This window comes from Pararge aegeria, chromosome 18 (assembly GCF_905163445.1).
Source record: "Pararge aegeria chromosome 18, ilParAegt1.1, whole genome shotgun sequence".
Lineage (NCBI taxonomy): Eukaryota > Metazoa > Arthropoda > Insecta > Lepidoptera > Nymphalidae > Pararge > Pararge aegeria.
In genome coordinates this window covers 5,958,128-5,980,617 of record NC_053197.1, presented here as the reverse complement: position 1 = coordinate 5,980,617, position 22,490 = coordinate 5,958,128, and the positions used below count along the sequence as shown (strand labels likewise).

Genomic DNA, 22,490 nt, shown 5'->3' with positions numbered 1-22,490 from the left:
TATATCATAATTACCTATAAAAAAAAGTCCGCGAGGGTATATAATATCTAAGTAGGGTATATAATAAGGTAGGTCGCATTAACATCTTTTGTGTTCTAAAATTTTATTAGATTATATAGTACTAGCTGTTGCCTGCGACTTCGTCCGTTTTTGTTTTTGTTTTTGGAAAGACATGTGCCTCATAAATGTGGCAGCACTTTATGTATTTAGGATAGCTAAGCCTGGTGTAAAATCGTCAACACTTTCGTCCCCTCTCCCAAGAGAACTGAGCTTAATTTCGGGATAAAAAGCATCCTATATTACTTCTAATACCTTCAGGAATATGTGTACAAAGATTCGTGATGATTGTTTTAGTAGTTTTTGTGTGAAAGCGTAACAATCAAATTTACATTAACATTTATAATATTAGTAGGGATTAATTCTTGTTAAAATAAATGGTGTTGCCATCAAGGGTATTTATATAGCAGGAAAATACATTTCAATTCCGTTAATTAAGAAATTAATGAGTTTAAAAATTTAAGAACTCAGTACCCATAAACAAAGCCGTTCTTTTTAGAGATCTAAATTGAAAAAGTACTTTTTAAAAACTACCCCCCATTTGGATAGAAGTAGGCGTTACTTTGCGGAAATCCATTATATATTATGAAAATTAAGCTTAATTTGCTATACTCCGCGAACAGCAGCAGAATCTGTATGGTGTAATTTATAATTACTTCAATCCGTTTACTCCACAACAAACAGATCCTCGGCAATGTACCCTCTACGCACGTTTCGCGAAAGCGGAGCATCCTCAGGAGATGTTGACTTTACAATACTTCATATTTATAATTTACTTAACAATTATTCGTTGAAAAGTCTAATTATAAAGTAATTTTCATAATACACCCCATTTTTGACATGAATACACAACTTAAATATATCCGTAAAACAACGCCTAAATTGAATGCTACACATCTCCCGAATAAACTGTTCCTACGGCATGCTTTAAAAAAAAACGAACGCGGACGAAGTCGCGGGCAACAGCTAGTCTTGAATAATACTCGTTTTTACTCATTACATTTACTTGATACAGAATCAATGTGTAACAATACAATGCTTTTACTTTTATACGGCTCAGATGCCATTTACAATGTTGACATGGTAATAACAAAAAAAATACCCGGCTAAGTTTAACGTGGGCTCTTCTTAGACCAGGGCGCGTTTGGAACCCTCGCTTTAGGTAACGAAGTTATCATCATCTCCGTACAATTATGTAAACATAATGTATGAAAGCTTCTTAAGTGGCTTCGATAAGCCTACATGAATAAAGAATATTTGACAAAAAAAAACTAACCAATAATCATTTTTACGATATTAGTTTCCGGTAAGTATTTTCACAAACTATATAATTATTAATATTTTTAGGAAATCAATAAATATTCAGACTTAACAAATAATTACTATTTAAGTAATTCTATATCAATGAATCTGTAGTGACGTCGCACCGTATAATATGGCGTAGCGTGGAAACAGTCGGGTGCCACTCACTAACATTATTTTAATTTAAATGTCCCTTGTTTTTCATCTCCAAGAGAACATAAATGGATTCAATTGAAACTTTATTTTAATATGTAATTTAGCATTTAGCTTATCACTTTAATTCCACATCTGCCGGTTACATCATCTTGAGGTTACGGGGACAATTTATTGTAACCTCTACAATTAGGATTGACTCAAAGTGCACTTATAATATGAAGATATTCAAGTCGAGTCATAAGTGTAGGTTGGCTACTAGGTTAATTCCTCCTCACTAATATTAAAAATGTCTATATAAACAAAAAGTGGATATAAACAGTCGACTTGTGACATCTGCATATCGTCTGCGAACCGTGCAGAAGTCATTTGTGGAATTGAGTATACGCTTTTATAATATGATTCTCAAGCTAATTTTGGACCTACCAATGCATAAGTTTAAAGAATGTGTTAAAACACATTTATTACAGCGAGGTTATTATACAATTGATGAATTTCTTAATGACAAGGTTGCTTGGAAGCATCCGGCTCGGCTTTCATCTCTCGCAAGATAGAAAAATGAATTGTTGATTGAAAAGAGCAACTGCTGAGTTTCTTGCCGGATTCTTCTCGGTAGAATCTGCCTTCCGAACCATTATTAGATTCATTACAGACAGACTTGACGTTTCAAAAGTGCTTATATTAGGCCTACTTTAAATAAATGAATTTAGACTGCATAATGCGAAAGTGTGTTTGTTTATTTGTTTGTCCTACCTTTACTCCCTAACTAACCAACCAATCAACTTTATTCTAGGCTTGAGTTAGTTTAAATTTTTGAAAAATTATTTAAAAACTGACCAACATGATGTAGGACAGCGCCGTAAATTTGATTCGAAAGAATTAGTAATAAATAACAATAAATATACTACGACAATACACACATCGCCACCTAGCCCCAAAGTAAGCGTAGCTTGTGTTATGGGTACTAAGATGACTGATCAATATTTTTATTAATTATACATACATAAACACTCAGAAAATAAATATAAACACCGAGACACTGAAAAACACCTATGCTCATCACACAAAGGAAATTCCAGTTGTGGGAATCGAACCCACAGCCTTGGACTCAGAAAGCAGGGTCTCTGCCCACTGCGCCAGTCGGCCGTTTAATAAGTATATGAATTGGAAGCTAAATGTTAATAAAGTTTTATTTGTATTGTTGCAGATATTCAAAATGGCGGATTCGGATATTTTCAATTTCACAGAAGACAACACAAACGTGCAGCAAAGTGAACTATCGAAGTACGTATTACATTTCTGTTCTGTGCTACACATATCTACATATTGGAAAAGATTCGATTAAATTTCGTTGTGGACAAATTTCAAGGAAGGCGAGATAATTCATTTTAATACATATAATTTTACACCACCTGTCCGCTCTCGCTCATTTTGTCCTAATCCAAAGGTTGCCTGGCAGAGGTCGCTACTAAGCAATAAGGCCGCCTTTTGTATTCTACTTCTGTCTTTGTATTTCTATTGTTTTTTTTTTAACTTCATAGTGGTGTACAAATAAATAATTCATTTTAAATGTTGTCTATATAATGACTAAGGGTGGATTCGCTAAGATTTGCAAAGACGGATAATTATCTCTATTCATTTTATCGTTTATTGTCGTGAAAATAAACCGAGAAGGTAGTCTACATAATTATCTTACAGTGCGCAGACCTACGGCTACGAGAGTTGTTTTGCCGCCAAAAAACAAATAAATGTCCAATTGAGAAGCGTGGTTGTCAAGGCTTAAACTGTTCTCATCCTAATTCCTAAGAGGACTCGTGCTCTGAAGTGTAAGGGGTCGATGATGATATTCAATAATAAGTAGGTATGTTAGGTTTATAGTGCATTCTTTATGACACTGTCATAAAGTGTCATTGTGTGGTGTCCATAGAGAATTGTCCGAGTGTTTGTCAGATTTTCATAAATCTTTCGAGAACCTTCCAGATTTCCGCGATAAAAAGTATCATAGTATCCCATGTCCCTTTTACAAGTTGTCTTTTTTCCGTCGTGCAAAAGTAAACCAATTACTCAGCCCAATCAAAAAAAATAAAGTCAAAGTCAAAGTATCCAATTTCATCAAGATCGGTGCTCCTTCGTGCATTCTCCATCTACAAGACATTGGTGAATTACCTTGTGCCCAGTTGGCACAGATAAAAGTCTTAAACAAGCATTAGAATGAATTGAAGTTCGGTGCTGTGGCTAAGCAGAGCATAGATAACAAACAAACAAATATATAGACACACTCTCGCATTTAAACTATCGAGTAGGTCACCAAATAGAATGGATCTCGTCCCGTATACCTACATACGTCGCGTGGTCACAAAGTATTTAAAATGACTAGCAATTCCCATAAAATCTGTAGGTAAACTATGTATTTTAAAAACCATTTACACTTGAAAATACAATTAAAAATTATAACCACTTTTCTCACACTTTCCCTTTATAAATAAATGGGGAACACATTTTAACAACGAGTCTTATAGTATAATTTAAATTCAATGTACCTTCATGCCCCTTCAATTTAACTCTCTTAAGTAATTCCACAACGGTTTTGACACTTCAAAACTTGCTCATTTTCATGTAACAGCTGTAGGCTGAGAGCCAATAGCAAGAACGCTGACCTTAGCAATTCTTAAAATAGCGACACGCTCTAAAAATTATAAGATACTATCCCACATTGTACTTTTACTATAAACGTGAAAGATTGAGAAGACGTAAAATGGATGTGAGGATTTGAAAGGATTACAATTTTACCCCGGAATGATGCCCACGAGATTTGTGTAAAAGAACTAGCAACTGTGCTAGACAAAGATAAGAGAAGAGAAGTAGCCAGCTAATTCGCTGCATTTAAATTGAATAAAAAATTGTTTAGGCTTTCTACACGTTACCTAGTGCCAATTCTTAGATAGGTATTATGATAGATTATTTCTCTTTTAATATTGATTCCAAGCACTTTAAAATTATTAAGGTTCCTGCATACTTAATTTTTTTTATTATTAAAAATCTTCTGTACATTACTTAGTACCCTCTTGCTTATATTTATTTATCTTAGTAACAATTTTTTTTCTTTGATGTAGAATAAAAGTGAATTCTTTTATATATTCATTCTTAGTATTTTAAATTAATACGATTTTTTTTACGACAATTTTAAATACATCATTTCGACATTGGTCTTTTGTAGGGAGTTCTTAAATCCACGGTTCTAGGCCGCTTGTTTCCAGCGGCTCCCATGCAGCGACTCGTTTGATGTCGTCTGTCAACCTCGTTAGTCGTTAGTGGGGAACCAATCCTACGTTTACCGGTGCGGTATTGCCATTCCAGCACCTTGGGGCTCCAATCTCCATTCTCTGAGCAAGTATTGTGCCGTTGAAATAACCTTCTAAATATATTATGTTTATACACTCTCAACAAATATATCACCATCTCTTGTACCACTACAAAACTGGAGTACAAAAGGTATCCGGCCATAGTCTTTGCACAATCCTAGAGGTCCCTATTAATTAATTTCGGAAGAAAGTTTAATTACACCGCATAATTCTGAATTAAATAATTAATTTGTTAATACATATAACTAAAGCTTGCTTTCACTTCAAAACAAATAATGTTTTATCATAAAAATTTACATTAAATTTATTACTTACTATAATCTACTATCAGCAAATATAAAACAAATAAATAAAATTTAACTCTCTGTCTGAGATTTCTTCAGGTATTTAAAATTAAGGTCATATTATAATTAGAGAGACATCATAATCTAATCAAACGTTTTTACTTTATGTTGAATTGTTGTAGCTTTGAGCGTCTTTAGTTAAAAATACCTCTCTCTAATGCTCTTTTATGCCCAGCAGTAAAAGGTATTTTTTATAGGTATTTTTTGTTTTTTAAAGGTGGTTTATGTGGTGGTTACCTTCCTGTGTGTGGCTGTGAATGATGATGATGGTGACTTATGGCTTCAAAAGTAGGAAATTGTATACTTTTTGTTAAATTTTTACTTATAATATTACTATATGTTTATGTGGTGTACAATAAAAGTGTATTCATTCATTCATTCATTCCTTCATTCAAGTTAGCGTACGTATTAGACGCTAAGTTTAAAGAATAACAATAATACTTGTAAAAGCACACCTTGGGTGTAAGATTTGGAGTGCAGAAAGCTATTTTTTTAGATATTATTAATTTATATCATCGGTAGCAACCTCTAGCAAATAAATAAATAAATAAATATACTACGACAATACACACATCATGTTATTAGTACTAAGATGCCTGATGAATATTTGTTTATGAATAATATACATAAATACATATACTATGCATATAAACACCCAGACACTGGAAAACATTCATGTTCATCTCACAAACATATTCCAGTTGTGGGAATCGAACCCACAGCTTTGGACTCAGAAAGCAGGGTGGCTACCCATTGCGCCAATCGGACTCTAGACTTACTCTAAACACCCTAGAGTAAGTCTACAGTAAGTCTCCCTACATTGTATCATGTGGGAGGGTTTGGGAATAATCCCTAGTTACCACCATACCGACAAAGACGACTTGTTAAGCGATATGGGTTAAACAATACTTGCTGGAGAAAGCTTATTATAAAATAAACGACTTCCCAAATGAGAATATTTAATATTGACCGCCGATAAGTCCGCCTCTCAATCCGGTTACAGCGAACCTTGTGAGGGCACAGGGTTCATTTTTAAATGTATGTACCTACGAGAACATTAGATTGACATTCTATTTTGAAAGTATAGTAATTATGTAATGTATATGACATTGTAATTGAATAAATAAATAAATAAATAAAGAAGAAATAATCCCTATTATGAATGTCAATGTAAGTTTGTTTGTTACGCTCTTACGCTTTTAATATAGGATACTTTTTATCCCGCCCGCCCGCCCGCCGGAGAGGGGATGAGTGTTTGACGATTTTACACCGTAACTCCGACAAATTATAACCGATTTATATAATTATTTTTGTACTATAGAGGTTATAATAAGTGTTTAATTTTGCCCAAACTGTCGTTGGAGATAGAGGACAGAACTCCTCAGCGGACAGTAGCAAACCCCTCATTTAAGGCTTAGCGATACTACATACTTAATTTTTTTTTTAGATCTACAACTAAATTTAATGCCCCATCAAAAATTAAAATCAAACGCAGGCGAAGTCGCGGGCAACAGCTAGTATTAAATAATTGCTTTACCCCTGAGAGGTGTAGCCCGCTACTTTCTTAGACTGCATCATCACATACCAGGTGAGATTGCATTCAACGGTGCAGTCGAATAAAAAAGGCATTAAAAGACATTAAATATTTGTAAGGCCCATTGAGAAAGTATGAGTATTAAATTACCCGTACCTACTTCGTTTTCTGAATAAAACAGATGCCTATAATAAAATATCCTGTGATGTAAAAAGGCTTCCTGTTTTGCGCTTTCATTTAGAAGTTTTCTTTTGTGCCCGCAAAAACAATCTGAGGGCTATTGAAATAAAGGAACGAAAGAAATAATCGTTTATTTGGGCGGGAATATAAAAAGGTATGCGACTACAAAATTATAAAAAATGCAGACTCAAATCTGCATTTTAATTATTTTCTTATTATATGCATTAATATTTTGTATTTGAATCTAAAGTTTGAACTGAAACCTAGAGACAGACTGGGTTTCTTTTTAATCTAGTAAAAGGTAGCCCTTGAATGCAATCTCACCCGTTAGTAAGTGACGATGCCTTATAAGATCATAATGGGCTAACCTGTTAGGGGTGTGATAGTATTGGATAAAATGGGGCTAAAGCCTTTGCGGGATTCCATGATATATTCTGAAAATTATATTAATAATTCCATATTATAGTGTGGCATTGCATGGCATGTATCTTAATTGGTTTCGACGCGACTTCGTACCGAAACGCTAAATCGTTTGGCGGCGAGTCAACGGGTGGTTACTAGCCACGGCCGGAGCCATACCAGACGAGTGAAAATTGTAAATTAAAAAAAATACGATATTAATCCGCCGGGAATTGATCGGGACGCCGTGTTGTTAAGACCACACGCTTACTTCTGCGCCAGTGATCTTTATAATAGGTCTTTCATAGTCCAACTATGCTACTCAAATAATTTAGTTTAATTTTGCATCGAAGACAATTAGCGTCAATGTCTTTTTGCACGACCCTGGAATCGAATCCAATTCCTCGTGATCCATACTTGAGCGGCGCGAAAACTCTCGCTTGTAACGTTAACACAGATTATAAATTCGAACCGTTTCCCACAAACAAATTCGTCTGCATATCAAATGCGAGCATAATTATTGTGGACCTGAGCTATAAAGAATATAAAATGTTATTCATAATATTTAAATTGGCTTTACATAAAATGTTGTAGTAAAATAATTTTATTCCCCTTCAAACGCTCAAATTTAAATCTTCATTTGCTTTATAACATTTCGACTGATTTTCTTGTTCGCTTTACCTCAATTTTCATTTGTACCTTTAATTTCCTTTCTAAGTCGGTCTGGCCGAGTTAGAGAAAATAAAAATGATGATTCTTGCAGCCTTCAGATTCGAATAGATTACTAAATAGGTAATAAGAATGATCTAGATTTCAATTTAGACACTGTTTTCTATCAATCAATCCGTAAATAAAATGTTTGTATTTACCTACGAATTGTAACTATCTACGAAATGGCATGAGAATCTGCCCATCTCTGCTCATCAATATACCTCTTTATTTCTTAGTTCTAACTTATTAAAAAAAAAAATAGCGCCTATTTAAGACTAGATATTACCGGTAACAACGGAAATACAATAATAAGCCGGATTTTCTCTGCTTATTACTATACTATATTTATACTTATGTTGTAATATATTATTAAATATTTTTTAAGTATTTAACATGAAACAACTTATTTTTTGTTGTATACGTATTCATAGATATCTGTGATTTATCTCAATGGTTAAATCTATTCTAATTTGGGCCTAATTTTTTATGTACACCTATACTGTAACTTTTCTCTTGTTTCTGTGATTGGGATTTCTTGTTAGCGATAAGGCCGCCTTTTGTACCTGCCTTATATTTCCAATTTTAATCTTTTTAAACTTTTTATTGTGTTTTGGTGTAATAAAGTGAATTTAATAAACAAAATTGAATTTAAAAAATTAAACACTGGGAACGATATATAATATAGTTGACAGCCTTGACAGCCAGCTTGCTTCGTCCACATTAAATGGATATTTTTTCGTAGCATATTATCATAATTCTCACGGACACATCAAACAGTTGTGTCCGTGAGAATTAAACAGACATACATAGAAACGTAAGTGTATGTAAACTACATTTGGTTTATAGGTTTTCCCCGACTCTGCTCACGTTTGCGGCAATCGTGACTGGCGTCATCATGGTCATAGGGCTGCTCGGTAACCTGCTCACGGTGGTTGCCCTTCTCAAATGCCCTAAAGTACGAAACGTGGCCGCTGCATTTATTATAAGGTAAGTTAACTTACTTGAGTGAAGATCTTATTTATTTTGCGGGAAAAGGTGAATTTTAGCGGGATTAGCTCTTAGTTGGATATTAACTTTTTATTACTTCGCTAGTCCTAAGTTGGGAAGACAGTCAGTTCCCTCGTTCAACATACCAGCCGCACTTCAAAATGAATGGAAATAAATGTATGAAAGGAAGAACTGTTTAGTTCTTAAGCTGCATCGTTAATTTCATCAAAAGTGCAATGCAAAAAGTATTTGCAGTTAGTTTTTTTTTTTGTTTAATTAGTCGAAATGCTGATAATTTTTTTTCTGTTCACAATTCATAATTCATTTATTGCATAAACTGTGTACATGTAATGGTCTTATGAGCTAAAAAGTGCAAAATTATTCAAGCAGTGAGCTAACAAATAGTTACATGTAAAAAATAATCATATTAAAGCATATCATATCGCACATGAGATATTTTAACAAAAAAAAAAATCCGCACGAATCAGCTTTTGGTTACATCATAGCGTACTAATCTCCTTTGGTACAGAGATAACGTGCACACTGGAGACGGATATTGGATACTTTTTAACCGGAAATACAAAATATTCCGTTTGCATCAAACTGCGCGCAAAGTATCTAATAGAGTAGATATACCAAACATTTAGTACCCGCCTATTTGATATATTGTTTTGTATTTTGGTTCCAAACAATTAATAAAAATTAGTGCCTTGCCTTATAGTTGAACCTTTGTCACGACTTAATTATTTTGTACATTTTTGGTACTTGCGCTACTTGTTGTAAGATTTTTACGGGAAACGATAAAGATTGAAATGGTAAAATATTTACTTAATATTACTAGACTGTATAAAATAAGTGATTCATTTAAGGGTATATAATTTTAAAACAAATTACCTGATGAAATTCTTAAGATGTCTGTTAATAAGATCAAAGTTTAGATAAAAATGTTTGGGTATGAAATACTCTAACACATTAACTCGACTGTGAGATGGTGATAACAAAAAAAAACCTAAGCTAAGTTTGTTGCGGGCACTTCTTAGACCAGGGCGCGTTTGGAACCTCCTAGCTTTTTGTTTAAAGTTAACGAATGCAGTTATCACAATCACCTAACATTAGTGATAACATGTTGAATGTATTAACGCTTCATAAGTGCCTGTGATAAGATCTAGATGAATAAAACATTTTAGAAATTTAATTTTAATTATTTTCAAATAACTTCTTATTAATGTATTATTAGTATTAGTTTCTTATTTGCAATATACTCTATGATTCATTGAAAAAAGTTGCGATTACGATACAAACTCTGTATGCATAAGGACAAAACAAAGGCTTACTCATTCCACACTCTACATAAAGGAGCTATGTTATATGCTTCAACCTAAACCAATGTTTTCCGTCATTGATACATTTTAAATATTAAATTAAGCCAATCTAAGTATGTAAAGTAACTTGAATAGGAGCAGATAAGAACGCAAGATTCCACAAGTCCTAAAGCTTACACAAATAGGTATGCCACAGACTATACAATGGATATTTCCATCGAAGAGTATACAAACATGAATAAATTACCACCTGATATTTTCTATTTCAGTTTATGCATTGCGGATTTCCTATTCTGTGCCGTCGTGCTCCCGTTTGCCATATCCGGCTTCTGGACCCAGACGTGGTCCCACGGGGGTGCACTATGCAAGATGGTACCGTTTCTGCGCTACGGAAACGTCGGAGTTTCGCTATTGAGCATCGCCCTCATTACTTTGAATAGGTAAGTAAATTCAATTCATCAAGGAATTCGTCAAGAATTTGGAGTTAAGATCTTTATTCAGAAGTAATATAGGGCTCTGATAAACAGACAGATAAAATGCAATACCCCCAAGTGAACTGTCAGATTTCGCTTCCCTTAGTCAATTAGGCGCCATCAGTCTGACAATCGGTTTTTTACTGTCCCAATACGGCGTTTAGTGGCAGCCATTTTAACTTCTGAGTCCACAAATTACATGAAACTATAACAACGACCCTTCTATATTTATCAACATTATATAAGTAGTTTAGGAGTTAAATGAACAGATTAAAAACCTTAGATTATTCAAAAAGAAAGCACACGCCATTCTTCCGTAAGCAGATTCAAAGCACGCGAGTCTTATATGTGACATACATATCAATCGCATATAAACTATTAATGGATGAAGTATATCAGTAGTTCCTTTTAGGTCAAGGGACAACGGTGCATCATCGTCTTTCATGGTCAAACTTGAATGATAATAATTCTCCTAGAGCAGATTTCGTGTCATATCTGTTAATAGTATAATATGTAGAAGTTACAATATACTGGCAATAAGTGATAGCGCATTGCGTAGGAGCTCGACTTCGCTATCCGGGGGCCGAGATCGAATCCCAGCACGTACCTCTAACTTTTCTAAGTTATGTGCGTTTTAAGTAATTAAAATATCACTTGCTTCAACGGCGAAGGATAACATCGTAAGGAAACCTTCATGCCTGAGAGATCTACATAATGTTCTTAAAGGTGTATGGAGTTCACCAATTCGCACTGGGCGAGCATGGTGGATTACGGCTTTACCATTTTCTCATTGTGGGAGGTGACCCGTGCACTGTTGCGGGCTGGTAATAGGTTGATGAGGTGATTATATACTGCTCCACTGTATCTGGTGGGTGGCTTTGGCCGTGGCTAGTTACAACTCTACCGATAAAGACGTGCCGCTTTGCGATTTAGAGTTTCAGTACAATGACGCGTAGATACGACTTGTGGGTTTAATATAACTGCCATTCCTCTAACAGGTTAGCCCGTTACCATTTTACACTGCATCATCACTGCCAAGCGTTAACCTGTAGTGGAATATAAGCAAAACCTTATAGCAAACGAATAATGCTCACAACGATAGGTAGATATCTAGTTTCCGAGAGAATAGATGGTTAGGAACAATGAATTGTCAGACATCTGAATGTGAATATTCAATATGCACGGGCGAATACCAATTTCGGAAATATTGCGAACGAAAATGCGAATATTTGGTTACAAAATGATATAGGTGTAGGCACAGAATTAAGAACATACAGAAACCGTGTACACGACTAATATTGAAGCGTCAAAAACCATTCCTCTTTAGAAGCGTTTCTCTAACAGGCGGTTAGTTACTTCATTCCATTTTGTAGTTGATAGTAATTATTTTACCTCTAATGTTCTGAGCGTTTACCATAAACATGGTGAAAATGGGTAAATTTTCCCGTTTTCCCCATTTTATGATGTGAGCTAGCATAATTCCGCGGTCGTGAAGTAAGATTTGCGTGGGGCGTTTGCACTGTTATTGGAGATAATACTCGCATGCACTAATGGCTGAATGAGGATTCTGTATGTTCTTAATTCTATTTGTGTAGGTACCTACTCGTAGATAGAGACGAACAATATAAAGTATGAACTATGAATATATTTTTCCAAAAATTAGTCTGTGGTTTAAACAGATGCCTTCAATATTGTATTCTAACTTTCGAAGAGTTTCAACAGAAAGTACTCTACATATTTCAATACCAACGATTCAGTAATCCAATTTCAGGTATGCTATTCTCACGTCATAGATAAGTTTATATAAAATAGCTTTTGTTTGTACACGAAGAGGGTTGGAAATAGCGTTAGAACTTCTGCCAATTTGTGGCAATGCATGCGAAAAATTATCCAAAGTCAATTTATACCAGCCGCAGGTGTTGAAAATATGATATTTTATTAATGCAGACGAAATCATGTAGACATGAAATACGGGAACGTTCAGCTTTTGTCTATATCTTCCACCTTTTCTTTCCACATGCAACCCGCTACTTATGACGACGTTATTATGAGATTTGAGGTTAGAAATCAGTTACGGTCTCTATGACGAGCTGCGATAATTTATATCAAATTTTATATTTTATGTGGAAAATTATGAACAATGCGTAAATAAAAAAATCGTAATTGAATTACTCGATTATTTTGATCGTAATAGTTAATATAGGACTATAATTTCTGTGGCAACTTGGTGTGCAGTTTGGATTTTAAGTCTGCTTAGACTTAATATCTAAATTTAAAATCCGTAACTAATTGACGACAGTAATCGGTTATATCGATAAGTTTACGTATTTCTATAATGGTTACGGAAATAATACGGAAAGTCATATGTTAATGTATGACCTGATAACTTGGCGTACCTTCATCATCATCTTATCGTCGACATCATCTGAACGTTGGACATCTACTGCTGAATACAATTTCATCTTTTGCAGGGATTTCCTCACACAATAGTCAGGCAGTTTACTTTAAGCGACTTCCTGTGCTTCTTTTCAAATTGTCTACATAGTGTAGTCAAACCTTTCTCTTTTGGAATTTTCTATAATTGTCTACTTAGTTGGGAACCTTTCACACTGTTCGAGGAAAATCAGACCGAGGACTAATATCATAATTCAGTTTGGAAACAAAGTGAATTAAAATTACGGTGTGCAGTAAATTTAAATGTTCAAACCGCAGCTCTGAATCAGTTTAACGCATAAGCTGAGTTTAGCTTGCCTCATCACGTGAAGCTTCAACGGTATAATTAGGTCTAAATTAATCAATAGGGTCCCAGGGTGCTAAAGCAAAATGCGGGGCTAAACTCAAGCACCTTAGGAATCCAATGAAGCAAGTGTCAAAAAAGTGAAGCGGGGCCATAATAGAATCAAGCATCAGTAAACCTACGTATCCTTATGTAAGGTACAATTAATTATGCAATTTAGTGCTCGCCTCACTTATCCCTGTATAAAATACACATTAAGGCCGCAACAGTAACAAGTTCACTCATAAATACTAACAAGATTAGGTAAATTGTACATTTATCTAGTTGTAGCTAAAACTGGGAACATCTCTGAGCAACAGCTCAGGTGTTACTAAGCCCTTAACTTATCCAACTGTATATTTATGCACAGAAGAGTTAGGACAGTTGTAGATTATATTATCCTATAGTCTTAAGACAGTGTCATTTGAGACGATGATTAATGTCTGCCATACCTCAAAATAATAGTGTTATAAATAGCAAGGAGCTGAACACCTACGCCACAGGACACAGCGCGTCACTTTGCAGGATGTGGTCTTACCATACCCTTCGAAGAGTTGCTCAGTTCATAGGCGACGGTTTTTTACTCATCATCAGATTGGCTAATATGTATATCTGATTATCTGATATCTCTAATATATCTTATAATAAATAATAATAATATATCTTATATCAATTTCGGCAATATAGCACGCCATACGGCGTAGAATATTTCAGAACTTGTTACGGATACCATTTTTTATGCAAGAAATAAGATCGTAATAGGATAGCCCAGATGGTAGGACTTATAGCCCAGTGGGTAGAACTTCAACTTTACTCCCGGGGAACGAGTTAGAATCCCAGCACGCACCTCCTATTTTTCTAAGTTATGTGCGTTTCTAGCAATTAAATATCACTTGCTTCAACGGTGAAGGAACACATCATTAGGAAACCTGCATGCCTGAGGGTTATCCATAATGATCTTAAAGGAGGGTGGAGTCCACCAATCCCCACTGAGCCAGCGTGGTGGACTACGGTCTTAAGTCCTTCTCATTGTGGTAGGATACCCGTGCCCTGTAATGGACCGGTAATGAATTGATATAATGATGGTGGTTACCCATTATTCTGCAATAAATGACTTGATTGATTGATTGAATATGTTTTTTCAGGTACATAATGATTGCCCACCACAGCTGGTACGCGAGGGTGTACCGTAAACACAACATAGCGCTTATGATCGTCTTTTCGTGGATGTTCTCGTACGGGATGCAGATTCCGACGCTTATTGGAGTCTGGGGTATGTATGACATCACTAACTGATCAGTGGACTCCACACACATTCGAAAACATTATGGAGATCTCTTAGGCATGCAGGTTTCCTCACGATCTTTTCTTCTTCAATTGAAGCAAGTGATATTTTAATTACTTAGAAACGCACATTTCTTAGAAAAGTTAGAGGTGCATGCTGGGAGTCGAATTTGCTCCCTCCCAGAATTTGAATATGAAATCTATATTTTCGTATCCGTATGTGATGTTGTGGGCGGGTCACATTCAAAGATGTCAAGATAGTAGATGGACAAAAATTGTAACCAACTGGCATCCCATGGAATGGAAAAGAAGACCAGGTAGGCCATTGAAAACATGGGAGGACGACATCGCGAAAGTTGCGGGTAAGACATGGAGTACTCTTGCAAAGGACAGGTGCAAATGGAGAAATATGGAGGAGGCTTTTACCGCCGCTGTTGGTCCTTACATAAATGTTCTAAATTAGATAGTGTAAGTACAATAAGGGCAATATATTACTAAGTTAAGAAAACATTATAAATAGAAAATAAGAAATTAGGATTAAGGAAAATTATATTTAACTCTATTATATTTAGCCAGTAAGGTAATTAATTGTAAGGAATGTAAATAAAGCTATTATATGTTATTATTATTATTATTATTATGTGATGTTCAAAGCTGAAAATACTCACTCGTGGGAAGAGCTTAGTCTAGCTTAATAGAAATTGATAATAGTATAAAACGATAAATGTGGTATTTTCACTTTAACATGAAATAAGTTTTGAAAAGTAAACCTATTAAAAATCAATAAACACGTATCCAAGACTATTCACCAGATAAAAAAGAAACATCAAACTTAAATCAGCAATAATAAAGATATACCGTAAACGTTTAAGTACACAGTTAGTTTTATCTAGCATAAAAGCGTTTTGCATTAACGTACGATTATAAATGTTCAAATCTCCTGAAGCTGAAAATAATTATAGCGCGGTAGAAAATTTGTGTTATACAAATGACAACATGTAGCTCACTAAAGAACGTAACAATTTTAATAGTCTAGTCTTTATTTACATTTGCATAGGTCAATATAACTTCTCAGACAGATGATAGACTGCTAGAGCTACCATGATTTAGAATATATTCTTACTCAAAACTGAAAATGACGATGGTGAGAATAGTTAATTCTGGTTGATACTAACGGAGCGTCGGGAAAACATGTAATGATGTAATATGGCACGATTTGTTACTTCTTTCCTTTCTTCTTCTTTTCTTTCTTCTTTACTATACATTCTTTCTTTTTTCTTAATGTAACAAAAACATGAAGAAAGAAATAAACTGCAACTTGGTGGTTACATATGGATGAACTGTTTACAATTTAAAATGCTCTCATGTAAATCAGGTATAGTTCCTTTCACGTTCGAAAACAAACCAACATGTATTTGTGCACACCTAAAGATGGCTACCCCAGATGGATACCTAGACGAAGGCCTATTAAATGAAAATAGCTATTAAGCTCCTAAATTACCTTTGTATTCCTTAGAGACATATGAATTTACATTTCATCTTAAACCCGTCTGTTGTAAGTTGAAACTAAATAGAATTGTTTAGTTTAGCCCGATGAGAGAGACATTCACTGTAATTATAGTCGTGCAGTCAGAATTTGAGTTAAGAATACAGCAAATAGTAAAGGTATTGTAGTCTGCACACATCATATGATAATAAACATTTTAAAACAATAATAAATAGTGTTATATACACTAACAATAATATGAAACCTAAACGTGAAGAAGGGCTTTCTTCTAAACTCATTTCTGAAGTCATTGTAAATTAGCAACTCTTTTTTTAAAATAACAACACAAGTCAGTACAAACACAAAAGTATTATATTCCTCTAGTATTCCATAATTTAATTTTTTTTTATGAATGTAGTTACAATGAATTGCTGGTGTGTCTCATGAATAAATAAATAAATCTCTAAGCCCAATTATGCTGTCAGGTAGTACATAAATAATGATATTTAATCAATATCTTTCCAACAGGTAAATTCGACTACGATAAAGAATTGGGCACCTGTTCCATAGTGCCGGACGATAACGGTCGTTCGGCGAAGACTGCACTCTTCGTAATAGCCTTCATCGTTCCTGCTCTACTTATCTTCATCTGCTACGCAAGAATATTTTGGGTCGTCCACAGGTATTAATTAACTTGTTACTTAAAGTGTCAGCCAATTTATCCGCGGACCAAATGTAATCAAACAAATGACAGGTCGTGGATATTTTGGATGAAATTAGGTTATGTTTTTTTAGTATAGTAGAGGTTAACAACATATTTAGTTTCTTTTATATTTTTACTGAATAATAATATTGAAAATCCATTTTAATTTTACCAATAGACTAAAATGTTGTTTACCCGTTCACTAAGCGAACGGCCGGACCTTTGTTTGCTTAAATTTAGTCCGCAGATAAATTGGACGCACTTTAGCTACATGTTGTATGTTTATAGTTACTGATATTTTTGATGTTGATTAATAGCATTCTTGGTTAAATCCCCTTAATTCAAAGTAAAGAAAAAAGAATCGTCTGCATAAATATTGAAAATGCGAATTCTTTAGATTGAGTGAAAATTATCCGCGGATCATTATAATTTTTCTAAACACGCCATTTCCTTTTGCTCAACGGTTTAATTGGTTTAAAAATTATTTTTTACGACGTGCTTGTAAATTCAATTGTAATAGATCATGAAGACGAAAATACCTGTGTATATACATATATAATAATTCACAATCATATTCAAATACTACTCGTAGTAGGAAGATATAAGCGAGACATTTGACGACTTATCCATAAAACTATGGAATGACTGTTAATTCACATAAATGCCCGTCGTTTGCGACGCCATGTTGAAAATTGAAATACTTGCTTTGAAACTTTTAATGGATCTTGAAGAGTCTTATGATGAGAACGAACTTATATCTAAAACTTGTAATGTGCTTTTAATATACTAGGTCTGTTCAGCTCGAAACATAAAAGACATGTTTAAGCTTCTTAGTGCTTAGAATTTACCACAGCTAATGAGCTTTGAATACTTCGGTTCACTTGAATACGCGCTCCAAAGGTACGCAATATGAATGTTTTATGCTCTGAAGCGCGTTCCTTATCTTTATGGCAAGAACAAATAGGGAGTTGACATTTTTATACTATATTTGGCTTTACGGGGCTGTTAAATTGTCTACCTTCGTATCTATGGGGGTCAGGCGACAAATGCTTATTTTGTGGTCAAATAAAAAAAAGATCCGTCTGAACATTGAAACATTTTTGGTACGTTTTACTGGACTTTTTATTAGGATACTTTTACGAGACCGCCTAACAGGCAGAGTGATCCGTTGACTTCTAATTTCAGAGACGTAGATTCATAAGACATGGATCCCGCTTTATTTGTCGCCGTACCCAAAAAATATCTAGCAGTATCTAATCCTTACTTAATATTATAAATGCAAAAGTGTGTTTGTATGTATGTTTGTTTGTCCCTCCTTCACACTCTAACTAAAGCAACCAATCAACTTTGTTTTGGCATAGAATTAAAAGGACCCAAAATTTTTATTCCAGGAAAACAAAAGTTTACCACGAGATTTTGAATTACCGTAATGCGAACGAACTACCAGAGCAACAGCTAAACGTAGTTTTATTGTCACGACACCTATATTTAGGGTCGCAGCAAGGTGCAGAATAAAACGATGTTAAGACTTATATAAATTTATTAGTCTTAGAGTTATTAATTATTATAATATTAAAACTAAACTTATTAAATATGCTCGGCCGATTTGTACAATTAATTCCCATAGGAAGCGTTGTAAAAAATGTATCACATCATGATATAAAGCTTGCCGTCGGAATTCGCTGCGACGATGTAACTTGAACATGATGCGATACGACCGCTTTTTGGTTAGCAGGCATACTATGCTATCCCGTGGATATGCCTACGTAGTACGACTAAACAATTAAAAATGCATGAGTAAACAAAACTCTGTTTGTTTTACAGTTCAGAGCAAAGGATGCGTGAGCATCAACGCTCGCAACACAATATCCCTGGAACCCTCAATAATGGCAGTGATAAGCGTTCTACCATCAAGGATACAAGAGAAACCAAAGCACGTCGCAACGAATGGAGGATAACGAAGATGGTGCTGGCTATCTTCCTCTCATTCCTTGTCTGCTACCTCCCTATTACCATCGCGAAAGTTGCTGATAGTCACGTTCATTACCCTGGTAAGCATCTGGTACTTTTTTCCTTTTTTGCAGGGCTAGGAGAATAGGAGAAGTTTACCCCCGTTTATTAATACACATATTCTTATCATTTCCACTTGTGCACAGTGCTCTGAGAGTTGATAAAGCTGTGGGAGAAAATAAATTTATATCCTTTCCCCGAGGATATAATTGTCTCCTGCCCAAGCTAGCCGTGCTGGTACTTAATTGATTGGACCAAACCAAATCAACGATTGGCTTGATGTTACTTTGGCTTACTTTTGTACATCATTTGTGTCATAAAATATGTCATAAAAAATGATGTACCTACAAAAATTATTGTTCAGAAAAACGGAGATGAATGGTTTTAATTCTCAACTAGAGTAGGTACTTTTTTATTGCTCTATAAGTTATTATGCTCCGATAAGAATGAAACCGAGTTCTTCATAGTCAATTAATCTACGAATTCCTCGCCTTATATCTGAATAATTTCATTAGCAACTGTAGAAACTTTTCAATTATTCCAACTCATAGTAACTTTAATATTCACTATAATGTCGCGCTTCATTACATTATCAGGATGAAGAAACAATGGCCATTGTAATACGATCATCTGTAAATATTATGACGTATTTTTTATATTCTAAGAATGGTAAAATGCAGTCGCAGTTATTCGGAGTCCTTTACTGTAAAAGCGGCAACTCACGAACTCACACTCCCTGATGACATTCGAAGTTCTAAGCCGTGTATGTATGTGTATTTATGTATATATACAAATATATATATTTATATATAATATTACAATTATTGATTATCCATGTATTTTAATAGAGTTTAAATCTATGTAATTATATGTATAGAATTGCGATTTCCCGTCACTCATTGCCTCATTCCGTTAGCTAAAGTAGCCTGAAACCTGGAAGAGATCACTTTTAGTGATAACCAATACAAATCAAACTAAAGCACATAATTATATTTAAGTAAGTGATCCTGTGTGCGTTTCCTATATTAGGCAATAAAGTTCTTTAAATAAAAAAAATAATATTTTGGCTGAAATAACTCCATAAATCAATGATTGGTGGATTTATCGGCCAATGACTATTGGATTACCTAACCTAAATTAATCAAAAACGTGTCTAAAAGCAGTAGGTTTACCAGCCCTTTGAGCAGCGATCCTTCAGAACACAAACTCCGGTACTTCGGTCATTCACTTACACTTTAATGCATCGACCCTTAATTCGGTGGAGGAAGCGTAACTTACGGTAGTATTTACGGAAGTATCTAGTAACTAGTAAGACTATTTGTGACAGAGCTTAGTACTACTTACGCTTATTTCTGCAGCTAAGCAGCGTTGTTGCAATGCCTGTATTCCAATCTAAAAACCGTTGTTGCTGGAGTACTTACACCTACGTCTCCAATTGATGGACACAGGGCGCCCGCGCCACGTTGCAGGACGTGTTCATTGCATGCCCTGTTTAGTGTAGACCTGTCTATTGGAGACGGTTGTACATATACCATCAGCTTGTTCCATTTTTGAAATTAAAAAAGTTAACTTTATTTCTTACAGTATTCCACATAGCCGGCTACCTCCTCCTGTACGCGAGCGCATGCGTGAACCCGATCATCTACGTCATCATGAACGCGCAATATCGCGCTGCCTACGCAGCCGCCCTCTGCTGCCCTCTCTCCCGTTTATCGGGCCTCACCAGCGGTGCGTATCCTTCATCGCCCGCATGCCACATCAAGAAACCGGATCGCACGTCTGCGTTCGCCTCCTATATCAGAACTTGAAGGTATCATTGCTTGGTCACCTGATTCCTGCTTTGTGTGGTTGCTTTTAGGCCATTTGTTTTCAACTCACGACGCAAAAACGACGGGGTGTAAGTTTGACGTGTCTGTGTGTGTATGTATGTGTGTGTGTCTGTGGTATCGTATTTCCCGAACGGATCAACCGATAATTCGGGAGTGTTGTATGAGTGTTGAGTGTGACTTGACTAGTAGAAAAATGTACACTGTGTCAATTTTAAATTTATTTATTTGTTGTTCGAAAACGTAGAAGAAGAAACACTTTATTGCACGTAAGGTAAGGAGTTTACAGTAAAACACAATGGAGACATGCAAAGGCGGCCTTATTGCTGCAAATGTATGAAGTCTTTTATAGTATGAGTTTTCGTCTCCGATATAAATCGTTTTAAAGCCAGAAGTATATCGTTTTTCAATCTAAGTGGTAGTAGAGGTTTTTTGACAGAGTTCGTCCAGGGAAGTACGAGTATATTCGCCATGCTTATTTCTGCCGCTAAGCAGCATTGTTGCAATGCGGTTCCGGTTCCGGTTCTTATGTACGCATCAAAAGTGCCACCTATGGGCCTACTTGATTAAAGTTTTTTTTTTACTTTGACTTTGAATGACGTGGTTGCTATGCCCTCTGAAGGGTTGCTATGTTTAGATTGGCTAGGCGATGGCTTTTCACTAACCATCAGATGTTATCTGCTTGGTCCGTCCATCGCTAGAATCGTACTGGTATGAGTTACAAGTATAAACTCAATGTCTAATGAAATTTCTGTAGGGGCTTACAATAGGTATAAGGTCACCTTAATTTGAATGTCACCTTGGTTTTTGCTAACTAACAATCCATCTTTCATTGATATTGCATGTTTTTAATTTTCACGTTTATTTAAATACTTCATGACTTACTTCTATTCCGAAGGCACACCAAAAAATCCTTTTTTTTTAACTTGCTTCTGTTCCTTGACTTATTATCCCGGATCAACACCAGGTTAAAGTTCCCCAGCAACATAAAAAAGACTTTGTTACCTTTATACAGCCACACAGAAAAACCGATCTTGGCGAAATTTGCATATTGATAGCTTGCATCCCAGATATTTCATACGATACTTTTTATGCCGGGAAAATAAACGGTTTAGAAACCTAAAAACGCGGATACTGGCAACACCAGCAAGTTTATAATTCTAGCGACCTCACTGGTGAATGAGGATTGACGATCTCTCAGTTGGTGCAGTGGTAAGCGCTGTGGCCTTATAAGTGAGTGAGCCAGGGTGCCGGCCGCGACGTGAATTTTAGGAAATTATAATTTCTGAATTTTCTTTGGTCTGGTCTTGTAGGAGAAGCTTTGGTCGGAGCTAGTTACCACCCTACCGACAAAGACGTACTGCCAAAGTGATGTAGCGTTCTGGTACGATGACGCGTAAACACCGATTGGGGTTTAACACCACTGCTATAACCCTAACAGGTTAGCCCGCTACCATCTTAGATTGCACTATCGCTAACCGCCAGGTGATCTTGAAGGAATTTCATATTCTAACTCAAGATCACCCTGATCATCAATTAGAATATGAAACTTAAAAAAAGATATACAACGAGTAAATGAAA

The 22,490-nt window shown here is 35.3% G+C and overlaps 1 protein-coding gene across 2 annotated transcripts in view; it reads left to right on the top strand.

Annotated features, from left to right (window-relative positions):
• The window catches only part of LOC120631410 (G-protein coupled receptor moody-like), a 64,710-nt gene that overhangs the window by 40,049 nt on the left and 2,171 nt on the right, over positions 1 to 22,490 (top strand). The window contains exons 2-8 of one of the 2 annotated variants that reach the window (XM_039900980.1): positions 2,720 to 2,796; positions 8,889 to 9,029; positions 10,621 to 10,791; positions 14,746 to 14,873; positions 16,899 to 17,052; positions 18,898 to 19,124; positions 20,668 to 20,811. In XM_039900980.1, coding sequence (XP_039756914.1) covers positions 2,729 to 2,796; positions 8,889 to 9,029; positions 10,621 to 10,791; positions 14,746 to 14,873; positions 16,899 to 17,052; positions 18,898 to 19,124; positions 20,668 to 20,811 — 1,033 coding nt within the window. In that variant the 5' untranslated portion in view covers positions 2,720 to 2,728. Of the gene's footprint in view, positions 1 to 2,719; positions 2,797 to 8,888; positions 9,030 to 10,620; positions 10,792 to 14,745; positions 14,874 to 16,898; positions 17,053 to 18,897; positions 19,125 to 20,667; positions 20,894 to 22,490 lie in introns of both variants that reach the window. The other variant, XM_039900981.1, reaches the window with a different exon arrangement.